This window comes from Ostrinia furnacalis, unplaced genomic scaffold, assembly GCF_004193835.3.
Source record: "Ostrinia furnacalis isolate ACB-3 unplaced genomic scaffold, ASM419383v2 OfSCF0535, whole genome shotgun sequence".
Lineage (NCBI taxonomy): Eukaryota > Metazoa > Arthropoda > Insecta > Lepidoptera > Crambidae > Ostrinia > Ostrinia furnacalis.
Window position 1 is genome coordinate 993,479 of NW_021130774.1, and position 17,129 is coordinate 1,010,607.

Here is a 17,129-nt window from a genome sequence, read left to right on the forward strand (position 1 = left end):
TAGACAAACTGGCAGGGATCTATACCCGTGTTATTTATGAAGGCCATGACGTCAATGTTACTATGTTCGGCAAATATCATTATCCCTTACGTGTGAGTAAATATCTTTCCAAAATGAAACTATTTCTGGCTAAAAATACAATAGTGTACGTACGAGGAAGTGACATATACAACCTGTTATTTGATAAAGGTCACATATCAGTAAACATATCCCTTGTTGTGAGGATAAACTGCGTAATGGTATGTAAATAGTTAATTATTCTAGTGTCCGTGACTCCCACTCGGCATGGGGCACAGTGAAAACCAGCGTCGTGGCCTTCCTCACCGTGGACCACGGTATATGCTGAGTGGAGTCCCATTGCGATGGGCATCGCTGTGATACAGGGTGGCACTGCTCAATTTGCTTTCTCTTCCATTGTATGTTTTATGGGTTACCTCCGTCTTTTTTTTGTTTACCTCTTTTGTCTTTTGTGATGTCCATTGTAATTTTTTTTTCTATTCTTTGAGTGCATAGAAAGAAACTAGAGAATATTTTGAATTATCTGAAAGATTGGAACAGTTTAGAAGCCTAGTTTAATTCTTTGTTGAAGCTCCTTCAATTTCAGTCCAAACTGCACCCTCTTTTACCAGACCCTGGTTTATTTACACTGCATCTAAGCCGACGCGGTGTAGACATCGATTTTCTACAGAAGGACTAATCTTTTTTATACACACCAACCCCAGAGGCAAATCAATGGGAGCTTTGCTTTGCTAAAGCAGCCTCCAGAAAGGAAAATTTGTGCTATCGTAATTTCTTTTAACGACTGCATTATTCCAGAAAAAATGCGCCTAAAACTGTACGGTCGTTGGCAACACATTTTTTTTGTTTCAATCTAAAAGTACTTAGAATTTTAATAAGTGAAATTATTTGTAACTAATTTTAGTTTTATTGTCGTTTCAAATCATAAAATGTAATAATTAAAATAAAAAGAAGATGAGTAATTTGCTATGGGTATTTTATCATTATTATAACTAGGTATAAGGCCAGTAAGGTTTTCTAAAATTGTTCAAATACATCCCAATTACACTAAAGAAACGCCCCAAATGGCCAAGAATCAACGATATTAACGTCCATTCAGTAAATGGGATTAATAAAATCGATCCGATATCGAGCACAAAGCCGATTGACACGGACATTTCGATTCCTATCCGATAGAGAATCGATTTGGCCGAGGGCTCGGCGTCAGCTGATGCTAGTTTAGATAAGAAAATTCGCCAAATTGGAGCAGTCACCACCAAATTAATGCTCTAGGGCGTTAGGCTATGTTAGACATCTGTTCGAAACGAGAGATTATTTTAAAAAAAATCAATGTTTAAATATGATACTCCTTATCTAGCTTTAAATAGTAACCCAAATTGAGGTACCTACTCGTAAAGTTTAAGCGAAATCATAGAGATACGAGATAGTCACAAATAAAGCAATGTTTAAAATGTTTGGTAGCTATACTTAAGTCTTAAGTTCACTTATTGTGACCTAAGCAATGTAGTTTTTTAAAGGGCACATTTTAGAATCGCACGTTTGTGGCGCTGTTTATGAAAAATTCTAGTAACATTCTAAAAACGCGGTGAACGTGAACCTTAACTGTCGATCTTAGAATAAAACTAGCTCATTTCACTGCCTTTAGGGCAACATCCCACGGTCTACATACATCTAACTTGCTATTTTATACAGGGTGGCCAGGGAGTTGATCTTCAAAGCTCTTATTTAGATTCCTTACATCAAGGTGTATCTAAATCACCCTCATAGGCAGGCCTTCTACTAGGTGGACCGACGATCTGGTAAAGGTCGCGGGAAGAGCCTGGATGCGGGCAGCGCAGGACCGTTCATTGTGGAAAACCTTGGGGGAGGCCTTTGTCCAGCAGTGGACGTCATTTGGCTGAAACGAACGTGTTCTACGATTTTGTTTAGTTTAGGAGATAGAGTTAATTCTTTCATTTAAAATCACAAAATGAACTATATCTCCTAAACTAAGCAATATCGTAGAACATACATGGGGGTGTTTTAGATACACCTTGATGTAAGGAATCTAAATTTTTGCTTTGAACGTCAACTCCCTGGCCATCCTGTATATTAACCTCCTTCTGGCGCAGTCGGGTAAAAACACCAATTTTCTTTTTAATAAGGCCGTATATGTCACAAGCTTTTTAATATCGCGTCCGAAACATGTCTGTCTTGGGCTTAGCTTAGTCCCTGTAAAGGGCCTATTCCGGCCGATAATAAAACCTGGATTAGAAGCATGTTTCATGAATATTCACAGCCCCAGAGGGTTAAATGAACTAGATAATTGTGGCCTGGACTACATAAGGATTAGAGGTTATACTAGACTGCATGTAGAATATAAGACCGCTTAACATTATAATGTTGGAACTAAGGCCACAATCAACAAGGAAACGAAATCGCTATACGATTTAAACGAACTTTTAAAATCGCTTTATCGTTAACTGATGCATAACTGCTGAAATAGGCAACAAAGAGAAAACAAAGCTCTACAAATGCAGGATATCGATTGTACCTATTGCATTCCTGAAATCATACTGAAAACACTTTGCTCTTCTAAAAAATATATTAGACTAGCTATTGCCCGCGGCTTCACTCGCATGAAATTTAATTTGTCACAGATCGTCATAAATTATAGCCTATATGTTATTGTGGGTTATATACAATAATACTGTAAAGTTTCATCAAAATCCGTTCAGTAGTTTTTGCGTGAAAGAGTAACAAACATCCAGACATCCAAACTTTCGCATTTATAATATTAGTAGGATCACTAGAGGCCTATGCTACTGTCTATCAGCTCGGAATTAATCTTAGGGTTTTATTTGATTTCAATTTTAGCAATGCTTATCGACGCCGAAAATACAGTATAAGCAGCACATAAGTACGAGTGTACATTTTTATGGTAAAATGCCACAGTGCTTAATTTGATGATGACGTCCGTACCTAATTACTCCTTCATTTTAATTTAGAAAATACTGTAATATGCGAAAAAGAAAATCATTAAAACGCTTTTTCTAGAGTTACATGTTTTCTATGAAATAACTTTAAACCGACACAACTAATTACAATTTAATATCTGCATCGGATGGCGAAGCATACATATGCATGGTAACTATGAATTTAAATTAACTCGCGTTTTGTTCGCTGGCAATAATATAACTTTCATGGTCTAAAGCGTTCGCAATGTATGAAGGCAGTTCAAGTTTTACGCTGTGGCAGCTTATGTGGTTGTAATAAGAGCTATATTACAACAAAAATGTATAGTTTGATATGCATCCAACATTACAATGGGCAGAAATTTAATGGAATCCGTAGCTGTTGTCGGAAATGGCCTTTTTGTTTTGCAATTTACAATTTGTAATACGTACTAAATTGAAAATTGTAAGTACTCGTAATTCGAAAAAGTTGGAATCAAAACGTGCCACTTTTAACTACATATCATACATCATGCACGTGGCCTAGTTTTTATTTTATTAATATCGATTTTCGATTCCGCAAATATTGCTCGTTGGGAAGTGTACCCATGGGTTTAATGAATACTAATAAGATGGATGGATAGTACAATTCGTTGAATAACTAGCTTTTGTTGGCGGATTCACCCGCCTGTATCTACAAGTCACTCGCCCGTATTCACAAACGATGTTTGCTTAAGTGAAGCGGCAAATTGAACTTACAACGTTGAATAGAGCTCTGTGATTGGTTCGTGTGTCACGCTGTGCTTCCACACGCACTGTGAGACCTTATAGTAATGTTTGTGAATACGGGCGTAAATCTACTTATTTAACAGTCTTTTTCGCGTGTGTGATAATGGTATTAGATCTTAAAATGAGGGTTTGGTAAAACGACATCATCATATTTCCCTAGAATTAATGACTATTACTTATAACAAACTAGCTTACCGCCCGCGGCTTTGCCCGCGTGGAATTTTGTCTGTCTCAGAATAACTTTATCGCGCGCTTCCTTGTTTCAAAAACCGGGATAAAAACTACCCTATGTCCTTTCCCGGGACTTAAACTATCTGTATGCCAAATTTCATCAAAATCGGTTCAGTGGTTTAGGCGTGAAAGCAAGACAGACAGACAGAGTTACTTTCGCATTTATATTAGTATAGAAGTATAGATACACTAACGGCACATAATAAAGACATTACATTTCTTCCATTATCGTAATGTCTTATTATCCCCCCAGAACACAATTACTAGCCAAATAATCGAAAAAGCACACAAAAAACTACAATAATGGCGCCTGACAGCAATATTCGCGATAGAAATGGGCTAGGCCATCAATTTTCTATTATAAGTCGCATGATAAATGTTTTTATTATGCGTTGGTCATAGGGCGTAATGGATGCCCATTCGTACTAGAAAACCCACGGGCATTGGCATTAGACTTAGAGCTAGTGAACGCCAGACCTACGTCATTTTATAAAAGCTGAAAGTTTGTCAGCGTATGCTCCCAATATAGGTTAGAATGTTGGTGAATCATCAAGTTTGGGTCATCGTGGTTTTGGCAGCTATCCTAAAAAAACTGTCTGTCTGTGAGTTGGAACTGGTAAAACTATCTGGCTGATGTGGAAACAACTTATAATCATTTGACAAAGTTTCAGCTCATATAAAATGACGTAGGTCCGGCGTTCACTAGCTCTTAGTCTACATTGGCCTCTACCGAATGGCTAGATAGGCAATAAATTACAAGATAAGTAATGATCTGCCCCTGGATTTCTTGATACGAATGTATTAGTTCCATCGATGTTACGAAAGGAAAAACTTTCACCTTGGTAGAAACTCCTTAAAACATGACAAATATAGCTTAAAAACTGCAGTTCATGACGACAAAAGTTGTCATTGTAATACCCATCATTAATAATATCAAGCTCTACGCGACGGTTGACAATACCGAAAAAAGATCAGTCATTCTACAGAAAAACATTTCGACATAGAGCGTAACACTTGGGCTTAAAAATGCACAATAAACTGCGGAAATCGCTTGCATTTAAGTGACTACCCAACTGCTACACCACTTACACCCGTATTCACAAACGATGCTTGCTTAAGTGAAGCAGCAAATCGAACGCACAGCGTTGAATAGAGAGAGCTTTGTGGTTGGTTCCTGTGTGACCCTGTGCGTCTACGCGCACTGTGAGACCTCGTAGGAATATTTGTGTATACGGGCGTTAGTCTCAAACACCATTTATTTGGTTTCCTTACCATTATCATGCGTCATTCACGCACTCACCGACCGGATAGTGACGTACAATACCACGTTCCAATCATCCGATACTTTACAAGCCTCGTAAAACATCTTTCAAATCACACGCACGTGCCTCTAAATGTTCGTTGCCATACTCCATTAGCCTGCCCTTGATTTCGGGACATTTCGACATTTTGGGGTAAAATGTGTCAATGCCAAATCACCAGTGTAACTTGAGCTCTTCCCCCCTTTGAATTCAAGAGAGTCTCTAAATATTTAGATGATGATCGGAGGTTTGCGTATACTGGTTTTAGGACAATAGGGTTGGCACGTGGGAATCTAATAGGGGAGACATACTACTGTTACAATGCGTTTATGGCCACGAAATGGTAGCCGGTGAGTTATTTGTGATCGCCTATTATTTCTATCAAGCTACAGGGGAAAATTCTCCTTAACTCCATTAGTTACGGTCTATGTTTTTAATCTTTGAATTTTAGATACGATTCAGAACGAAATTTTTGTTGTGTGGATTGCTTATTCGCAATTGGGTAACAATCGCTGTAATTACGTTTATGTAAACATAAGGCGATGTACATTTGATAATTCTTTGTTTGACTGTGATTTAGTTTGATGGTAATTTTAACTGTTAACAGAATGTTAAGTATCCTGGGATTAATTTAGTATTGGAAAATGGTTTCAGGGTCAAACAATGATCTTGATGAAGCTATAAAACTTAATCGATGAAGGCCAAATAAAATTTAAACTAGTGCATGCATTGGACCCGCAACGATATTTTAATCATAAGAAAGAAGATCGTAGCTAAAATTCGTGTAACAAAAAAAAAAGTCATCAATATACATTTTTTTGAATTTCATTTAATGGTTTTCATTCATTTTCATTTTATGCCTCGCCATAAAGCGGAACATAAACTTATTAAATTTTTATACAAATGGCAATTGCATAAACTTAGGGGGCGTGATATGGCATGCGCAGTTGCACTGTGACGTCACAGATAACTTATTGCATCTGCCCAAAATCAATTTCACGCGTCACGTGACACATTCGGGGTAAATTTTAATAAACGTGGAAATAGGACAAATTATCAACTTTTCGAGGGAGTCAAAGAATGAAGTCCAAATATTATAGTGAAATCCTTCTGAATAATATGAATTTCTTTTCCTAAACAAAAGATCCCGAGGTAAAGTGTCGTTAACTTGAGACATCAGCAGAAAAGACACCCTTTTAACACCTTTTATTGCTGTCTTTACGTTTTTGCCCATCGAATTGAACATTGTAGCGTTTTATTTTAGTTGCTATTTTTCGACAAATGGTCGGTCCGGTAATTCAATGTAGTTATGGTGATCTTATGGATAATCATATAAGTAATGCCTTAGGTATACATGTTACAGTCAATACTCATAATCGGTCAAAACCACTTTTGACTGCAAAAATAAGTCAAAAGTGGTTATGATGCCCTTTCTCGATATCACTTTTGACTGATTTTTCCAGTCAAAAGTAGGTATGGTTTTGACCGATTATGAGTTTTGACTGCAACATACATATTATGTCCTATAAGCATCTCACATTCAAAATAAAGCTGCATTTGGACACAAAATTAAAGAGTCATAGAAATTCAAGCGAGCTTAAATTAAAATTTTCACAAGTCAATATAATAAGATGATATTTTACCATCAAAGCACGCGTACTTGATGTAGACCACTCCCGGAGACCAGCTCACTGCAGGCGGGTAGTCTTCAGCTAGCACGAAGCTGCAGTGGTTCACACCAGTGCATCTGAAACAAAAATATCATCATCAGACAACGGTATTCTACGGGTAAGGAACCGATTACCGAAGGAACGCCACAAATCATCATCTCCCGCCTTTTTTCATCTCTGTCGCTATCTGGACCGATATCCTCAAAAGATACTTTTATTGGTGAACTATTAACCCGCCCCGACTACCCACCAAACCTTTCTTTCCCTTAAATCACTCTATCTATTGATAAAAAGTGCAACCAAATCCATTGCGTAGATTATAAAATGTTATACAGACGGTTTGTCGTTACACACCGAAAATGTTTGCTGTCCGTTGACAGCAAACATTTTCGGTGGTTTACGAAAATGTCTTCTTTTGAGTTTTAAAATTGGAAACTTTAAAAATACCTATCCATTTACATTCTGATATTTATTCATCGCGAAAACGTAACAATGACAGATTGAAGCAAACGATTCAATGAAACTACAAAGTATGCTCTTCATTTCACATTTCTCCATCAAGCCCAGTCGAAAAGTCACGAACAAGTAACATCAAGTACGAAGGATTTCGTGAAAACTGGAGATAATCAAACATTGCGCCTTGAAACTTTTTCTGGCTGTATATTACACCGCAATGGAAGATAAATGTTACTTAGAAACTTATCATAATACCTACTTAAGAAACCAAATAGATAATGCTTAAGCATACGATCGAACATTGATCTTACTTTACATGACGAGCTGTCTGTACACGACGTTAATTGCTCTCGGTAACTACCTGCGTGTTTTTAGAAATCAAATGTCAATCATGTGATGAACGAAATGAATCCGTGTTGAAAATTAATTCAACTCTATTGTATTCTTGTCTATGGCCAGTACTCATATGCACATGGGCAAACTTGCACACAAAAATAAAGCATTAGTTTTGATTAAGAAACATGTTTTTCATTCCCAATACAATAGTACCTATATTATGTATGGCATAGATAATACAGTGTGAGTCACGTTAAAGTGTACATATGAAAATAGATGAAACTAGAACTATTTTTATCGACAAAAAAGGGGTCAAAAATTTTTTGAGATTTTTTAAAAAAAAAATTATAGATTTTTTTTTCTTCCAATTACTTATTGTAAAGAAAACGTAATAACTTTTAAACTATATCCTATATCCTATATAACTAGCGGTATATCCTGATAAAATAAAATCAATAATAATGCTAAATAACAGGCGATACTAAAAAAATACATAAAGTACACAAAAAATGTCAACATATAATAAAAAAATATACTTTTTGAAAAAAATCTGCTTTAAAATTCGTGTTTTTTTGGTTATTTCATAAATTTCTCCAAAAAATGCCCCTATAACAGGTGGTTTTTATTACTTTGTATTATTCTCTACCGTATTATCTTTGTAAAACCAAAAACCGCATGTCTCTATCCCTATCACAACATTTGCTATGATCGTTTGAACAAAGGCCTGCCACAACATTATTCTCCGCTACAGGTAGAGACAATTTTAATTTTAACTAAAATACATATTTTACTTCGAAATCTTTTGTTTTTATTTGAAATCTAACTTGTCTTTATTAAAATTACAAATCTAGAGCCATTTTCAGTTTCGTTGTTAATGAAGCGTTGAATGGCGCGCCCGGAGAGGCATAGTTCAAACGATCATTGCAAACGTTGTGATAGGGATAGAGACATGCGATTTTTGGTTTTACGAAGGTAATACGATAGAGAATAATACAAAGTAATAAAAACCACCGGTTATAGGGGCATTTTTTGGAGAAATTTATCAAATAACCAAAAAAACACGAATTTGAAAGCCGAATTTTTTCAAAAAGTATAATTTTTTATTATTTGTTGGCATTTTTTGTGTATTTTTTTAGTATTGCCTATTATTTAGCATTATTACTGTTTTTATTTTATCAGGATATACCGCTTAGTTTAAAAGTTATTACGTTTTCTTTACAATAAGTAATAGGAAGAAAAAAAATTCTATAAAAAATTAAAAAAAAATCTCAAAAAAATTTTGACCTCTTTTTTGTCGATAAAAATAAGTCTAATTTCATCTATTTTCATATGTACACTTTAACGTGACTCACACTGTATAGGTGCTATTGTATTGGGTATTGGCATAGATTCTATGCCAATACCTAACCCAATATTCACACCCCTCAAAAATATAAATTCTACAAACCCAATTGAAAATCTCATAATTCACTCAATCCCTTCGGAGTTTAGTTACATGCACAGTTACAGGTTTATAGAAATAAAATCCTACGATGCAGTAAGTACCAACTTAATAAAAATATTAGCATAGTCTTTAAAAAGGATTTCGCTTCGGTGTGACAGTATGACAGTTAAAAGGGCTTCAAACAAAACGTCTTTTCACATTGAATACATTACCATACCATAGCATTCCCCTCGAACGGTTTTAACGCGGTATTAATTAAATTTCTCAATTATTCGCGATAGAATCTTTTTGTAGACATTTATATAAATGAAATTCCAAACAGAGTGCAACGTCATGTCATAATTGATATTTGATTAAATATTTTAATTAATTTTTACACCAACAATGTGCCAGTGGTGATGACAGTGACTATTAACAATTAATTGTATGGTGAAGTTGAAGATTGATTTTGTAATTCCAAGCCGTGGTATTCCAGCAGAGTAAAATAAGATAGAACCACTCCCATTCTTCCCATGGATGTCGTAAGAGGCGAGGCGTCCAAGGGAGAAATATGCGTAGCGACCTCCCGTACGCCAAATCCTCCCTTTTGCTTTTGGAAAATTGAGAGAGGGTTTTCCTCGTGCAGTGGCTAAATGACCTGACGATGATGATGAATCTTAATAAGTAAGGTGTAAGTATTACAACTAGTCAAATGTTTTATGTAAGTTTGTAGGTTTATGGCTGAGTTGCACCACCAAACTTTAACCGTAGCTATAACGATAACCGGTGTACTTTGTATGGAGTTTGACAGATCTTTGACGTTTGTTAAAGTCAAAGTAAAATGGTGATACCCAGCCTAATTCTTGCTGGATGGCATTTGATTTATTTACAGTTTTTCTTATTTTTCTTAACTCAATATTTAATATTCAACGTTACTTACTATAATATACATACTAAACAGGAAAAAGACGACGAAACATGACATTACAGAAACAAAACCTCCCATTCCCATTGTACTCCCTTTAAAAATCAATTTACATACCTAATAGGAAATGTTACCCGTAAAAATATTGTATTTGAGTGGTCGGAAATGACTTTAACCTTTCATAACGTTAGTTGATTAATGCTCCCGCGTGAGGCACCCACTACGTAAATGGATAGCGACAAGTCGAACCTTAGTTGCTATGAAAATCAAAGGAGTAGTGATTTAAAACTGTATTTTATTCATGAAAGAGACAGGATATTTATAAACGTACTGCTTATCTCAGAATATAGCGTCACTGCCTATTCCTACTTGCAATGACGATGCTAGCAGAGCTCAGTAAAGAAGCAGAGATCCGTTCTAAACATACCTAATAATAAATTGATTTACACCTTGGTGACTGTAATAGTTTTTACCTGTGGGAACCTATAAGTGGTTTACTTGTTACCCAACTTGTCATTATTTATTATACACTGTAAAACCCTAGTTTTCCTAAATAAATAAATATCTGCCCAGTGCCAGCAATTTTAGCGAAAATAGCCCATTAGTAAAAGTGTCAGACTGACCAACGATCTGAAGAAAGCTGGTTCAAACCCCGCTAGGCTATTGTGGTGAACCCATCCGTAATATAGTAATACAAGCTTAAATTATGTTAAATGTTTAGCTTACCACGAGGGGTTAACGGTACTTGCTATTAACAAAATCGCCATCACTTCACGTAATAAACCTTGTAATCTCGGAACCCGATCTACGAATAAACGGTAACAGCTATTGGGAACTGATTAACATCGATTTGTACGTCCAAAGTACTCACAAACTCGTACTAACATTGGTTTGAAATGCTACTGATATAATCAATAGTGGAATATTTGTTAACAATGCAGCATATCATTGGGACAAATAATGTATTTTAAATAGAGTCCGAAATAAGTTTACTTTTCACACAATTTCACGCGGAGTTAATCAAGTTTAAGGCTGAGTTGCACCACCTAACCTAACTCTAACCTTGATTATAACCATAACCGGTGTTTTTGTATGAAGTTTATCAGTTTTTTGACGTTTGTTAAAGTTAAATTAAGATGGTGCAACCCTAAGAGCAGTTTTGCGAGCAAAATTCGTACGTAGAGACGTCCGATCTCAATGACTGTATCCGTGATAGTACTGTCCGAAGTACTTAGAGTCATGGAACTATGGTATGGTAGTTTTAGCACTAAATCCGTTTCCATCCGTCATCCGATTTCTCTAGTTAGTTTTCTAGATTCGTGTTTTGACGGATTCTTCTTATGTGCTACGAGAAGTACAAATTATAGAGTCAGTGAGTGTCACCAAGTTATACGTTACTTTATTTAGTTCAAAAACTACCCCATACATAATTATCAACAATATGAAGGTCCCACTGAGCCCATATTAATTTAAGTACTTTTGAGACGCACAGCTCTGAACTAAAAATCCATCACGTACAAAACGCGTTATGAAATTTCATTAAAAAGCTCGTAAATTTCAGAAGCTACATGCCTAAGCTCGCTACGCAATTATACAAGTCATGCTTACCTATACTTATTTATAGTACAGGCATAATTAAAATATTTCAAAACCCCTCCATGGTTTAGTGAGTAAAATTGGAGTAGGTATTGGTTCTGGGTTCGATTCCTAAATTAAACACAGACATAAAAAAAGAACACTATAATGGATAATTTTATTGCTCCTAGTTTGGTTACGATACTGGCTTTAAACAGCCTGAGACTATAAGAAAAAGAATATTTATATCGATATTAATACTTTTATTTTCTTTTTCACATTCAATCTTGCTTTTAACCGAGATTTGGTTGTTCCTAAGTCTGCAAGTATAGTCAATTCCCTAGCGTGTCATGGCAGACAGACGATAGAGTGATCCTTAAGAGTTCCTTTTAAGTCCTACTAGTGGCTTGCTATCAGCGGTCTAGGATATCTAGCCTGAGACTATGCTTAGACTATACATATAGCGCAATGTAAAATGTTATTATTTATTATTTTTCCCATCGAAACCCTAAAAATCCACATTCAATGGCGCTACGAACCCTGCCAAACATGCAAGTAAAACAAATAGCTGATCTTTGATAACACGCGCACGCACTCGGCACCTGGCTTCACTCGCTTATTCAATATAACGCTCCATTGGTTTTAGGGATCTATCAATCAAACGTTAAATAGCTGTCTGATACATTTTATTGTACGGATTTTAAACGTGAGATCATAAATGTAAACAAATGTTGGTATTAATTAACGTTTAGCAGCTGAAAAATATTTTGTTTGTACAAAATTATCTTGAGTTTGAGCAAGAGATTTACCTAAATAATTGTAAAAGGGACTCACTGATATCACAGTTGTGTTTGCACAAACTTGCTTTCTTTTCGTAAATATGCACTAAGAAATAGATCGATAGCGATCTCAGTGATTCTAGGACTGCATTGAACTACAACAACCGCTGAACAAAATTAAGGTTTTTTAACATTCAACCCTATTAGGCTAAACACAGAGTCGCAGCGCTAGAGTCCATTGTAAATATCTGTCTAACCTGCCAGAAATCAAGCACAATAAATGTTTACAATCTATAATAATAACAGTTCATCAAACATTTGCCCAGTTCTCACACCTAATTAAACACGTATGTAGATTCAACGGACCAGCGCACGCGCCGCAACGGAACATGACGTTTTACAAACATGGCCGCCCTTCCGCCGCGTCACTTCCGGCAGTCCCTATAGCTTAGTGGGTTATTAGAGGGAAAATGGCGCCGAATGTGTAATTAGAATTCAAATTGTCTTAATATAATGGCGTCCGGTTTGAAGTGTCTCATACCTTCACGAATTTAAAGGGCCCCTGATAGGAGCCTCCTTGTACACATAGAAAGTACTTCATTAGTAAGTAAACTAAAAGCATGAACCCAGATTACCATACTGAATTATGGAAATTAAAAACCCATTCATCCTTAAAAGTAAAAAACTAGTCAAAGACTCTATCCTTCACAATAAAGCCAAGATAACTCTATCATGGCATTGCAAAGAACTCTCTTTAGACGCTTTCATTGGTCTGTCCTAGTTTCAATTCCAAGGGATAAAGTTGAAGTCACTTAAGTTTTGTGATTCCCGCTGCCTGTCAAGTACACATTTAAAGAATAATATCTGCCAAAGAATATCCACTGCTGGACAAAGACCTCCTCAAGGATTTTCACAACTACCAGTATAAATGCTTTAGTTAAAAGAAAAATTCACAGCATTTTACAATATTAACAAAAAATATTATAAAGCTTGCACCCGTTACGAGAGTGCAGCAGCTTTCTTCCGCAATTTAAAAGTATAATTACGAATCCTCGTAAGAATTTCATTACTGCAGAAACTGGAGCAAGAGTTAATTATGTACAGAAAAATTCTTTGAAGCTGAACTACTTTTTCTAAAAAGGAAACATGCACAATATCACCATTTTTACCCCCAGGAAAGTAAACTATACAGACGAACTCTCATGTCAGTCATATAGTAATAAATGGTAGGTACCTACTGATGGCAACCACCATCAAGCAACCCAGATACTTGATTAACCTTTCACTAAATTACATGAATTTTTAGGGAAAATTCAAGTCACCTGTAGGCCTAAGATGCGCGCCGCGATAAGCGGTTAACACGCCGTTTTATCGATTTTGCCAATACATTTTAACGTCGATAAAAGTTATCACGGCGCGCATCTTAGGCCTAAAGGGCCTACATTACTTACATTATTAACTATTTTGCTACCAACATAGAGCAATAAACATGATCTTTCACTTGAATAAATGTATTTTCTCAGTGTATATTCTAGTAAACTTTTGCCATTATACCTAAATGCAAAAATGCAATTCAGAGTATTCTGAGTCATTATGGAAATCATTGGGGGAGCCCTATGTTCAGCAGTGGACATACTATGCTGAAATCACCATCATCATCATTATCAACAGCCCTCTACAGTCCACTGCTGGACTATGAGCCTCCTCCACTATAGTGGAGGGTTTTGCCATGATCCCTACCTTCGTGTTGCGTCGCGGGTGTCGTAAGAGGCGACTTAGGGCCTACAGTTCAAATAAAGAACGGGCAGCAGTGCTCTCTGAAAAACATGAATTTTTTAAACTGCGATCTCCATGGCTGAGATGATGATGACGAATTCAGAGATACAAAAATAAAGAAGATATTATTTTTAAAGTTTAACTTTATTACAGTAAAAACGGTTTGTATTGTAACACACTGAAGTCATACAGTTAAGACAAAACAGTTGTCGGAATCCCTTCATTCTAATTAATATTATCTACTAATCCATCTTATTAGTTACCCATTTTAAGTTCACGAACCCTGCGTGATGGTGCTTAATATCCAACCATTTTAGGATTAAAGAGATCCTGTAGCATTAATCACATTGATTTATATTACTATGCTTAATCCTTGAGAAAGACGTCTTCGTAGTGTGGTAATGACGATAGTTTTACTAGCGATAGCTTGATAGTTTATCTGGAACGTGTGAAAATTTAATATAACACTACAATACAACACACAACTACCATTTAATATAACAGTAAAAATGGGGTTATTGCGTAGTGAAACAGTACTTCGTCTGAACTTCGGAACAATAAACTGCCATCGGTTAAATTATAATGAAAATAAGTTAGAACAAAGAAGAAGAATAGAAGAGCCAGTGAAGGAATCGTGAAGAACCAGGTGCAGGAGCAAGTTGATTCGTAGAATAATGTTATTGTAATAAATATCGTAAACTATATTAGTGACACTCGCCAAATTAAAACAAATCGATTGACGTAAGAATAGATTATTGTGGCCACAAAGGAACAAACATACTCGTATCTCGAGCCGAGAGCCGCGAAATCGGGATAAAAACTGACAATATTTTTTTGTAATGTTATCGAGATATTATATTTACCTACATCACTAGTACCAATCTCAATAAATCCCGAATAATACAAACGAAAACAACGGTAATAGGTTTTCGTTAACTTAATGATGTTTGTTTACGATTGGTCTCGAGTTTAACAACTTGATTGTGTAATCGTTCATTAATGGACGATTAAAACATGGCATTTATATCATCAATAAAGAACTTTCTTGAATCAATGAAGTTGAAATAAATCTTCGAAATACATGGTTCTCTGTCTTAACTATGACGTTAAGTATATACTGTTGGAGATAAAAAAAGATACTGTAAAATTACGTAAATATTAAAAAGATATAGGCTATCGTAGAATAACGTAAAATTAATTAAGCACATCACTTTTATAAATGTCTTAACTTTATCGATAATATTTTGTTTCAGATTACACGAGGTAAGATGGCCAGTACCTCTGTGGTTAAGGAGTCTCGGAAAACTTGCTATCACCTTCAGCCTGATATTTTCACTTATCCATCAGATGAGATAGAGCTTCGTAGTATTTAAAAAAAGGCTTCATCATCATTTCATTCATTCATAACATAGGCCTCCCCCAATGATTTCCACATCGCCCAGTTGGTAGCGAGCGACCTGCATCCAGCGTCTTCTTACTACCTTTATGAGGTAATCGCAAAAAAAGGCTTAGGTTGGAAAAAATCTGCTTTTTACGGCATCCAACTTCCCTAAAAGAATGTTACAATACGGTTTAAAACTTTAAACAATGCTACGAACACCTTAGCTAGAGCTGAACTAGTTAGCATTCCTTTGAGCTATGTATGTCGAGTGCGATGCGACGCAACCCGGCGGTTCTATTTCCGAGGAAGTTCGGCGGATGCGCGACCCACTTACATACAGCATGTCTAGCTAAATACTGCAACCTTATGCAGTTGAAATTGGGGTGATTTTACAATAAAATATGAAGTCTGGTATGGCTGTACATACCTGGATCGAACTTCAGAGAATCGGGAACGGATTGCCATTGTGTTCTGGGATTAGTTCTGAGCGAAGTTTGTGCTATGCTCTATAACTCCATAATAGTTTTATACGTAAGAAGACAAGAAATTCTTAGGTAGGTACGTATAAAACAATGTAGAGCATCATATTTAAAGTTCGTATTCGAAAAAATGCATAACCAGACGCTATTGTTTCTTCATAATACTCGTTTAATGCCAAATAAGTTTTATTTCGTTCGTTTCTGCCAAATGACGTCCACTGCTGGACAAAGGCCTCCTACGAGGATTTCCACAACGAATCCAGGTGCTTCCCGCGACAAAGTATTTGCATTAATAGAAATAGAAGATTTTTATTTGACCCGAACATTGACATTGATACAATAATGTACCTACTATCCGTTCGCGATAAGTTTGCCGCTGGCGATATGACGTCACTAGAAGGAAAGCGTCTATAACTTTAGCAAACTATATTGAAAATATTTTTTATTTATTAATATTGATAAAAATTGTGTATTTGCGTAAAATAAAACACTCAATTGCGTTTAATCACTAATTATTTGCGTTTAATCGCGGTTGGAGGAGGGGACGCGCATTCCACGGACCGGCAAACTTAGCGCGAACATGATTTATATATTTATAACTCAAGTTACGTACTAATATTATTTATTTAACGTAAATGTTTTTCACGATAAAAAGCTGTTCGTCTGCTTTACATTAATTGCCTGCACAGATGAAGGCCTAACAACAGAGCACTCAGTTCTCCATTGTATATGAGTACATCCCACAGGTTATACAACCTATGTGCCGCGTAAAATATTTGCGGGACACCTTTGTTTTTCCCAAACAATACTACTCTTTACTCGTCTGGGTGGGGCTTAATAATAACGACGAACGCACCTACTGAATCATGGATATAGCCTACGCCAGTTAAAACTGTCAATTTTGTAAATGTAAAATGAAAATAATCGACTCGAAGTGAGATTGAACTGCCTCTGTATCCTTAAAAACAAAGATAGTTTTAAGCACTGAAATGAAATATTAAGGCTGAGTTTAACCACCTAACTTTGACCGAAAATATAACGATAACCGGTGCTTTTT

At 36.0% G+C, this 17,129-nt stretch overlaps 1 protein-coding gene across 1 annotated transcript in view; it reads right to left on the minus strand.

The window, feature by feature from the left end:
- The window catches only part of LOC114366102 (uncharacterized), a 52,496-nt gene extending 36,438 nt beyond the window's left edge, over positions 1-16,058 (minus strand). Inside the window, exons 1-2 of the mRNA XM_028322887.1 lie at positions 16,021-16,058; positions 6,916-7,019 (exon numbers count right to left, since the gene is read on the minus strand). Coding sequence (XP_028178688.1) covers positions 6,916-7,019; positions 16,021-16,058 — 142 coding nt within the window. The remainder of the gene's footprint in view (positions 1-6,915; positions 7,020-16,020) is intronic.
- Between the last annotated feature and the right edge of the window lie 1,071 nt (positions 16,059-17,129).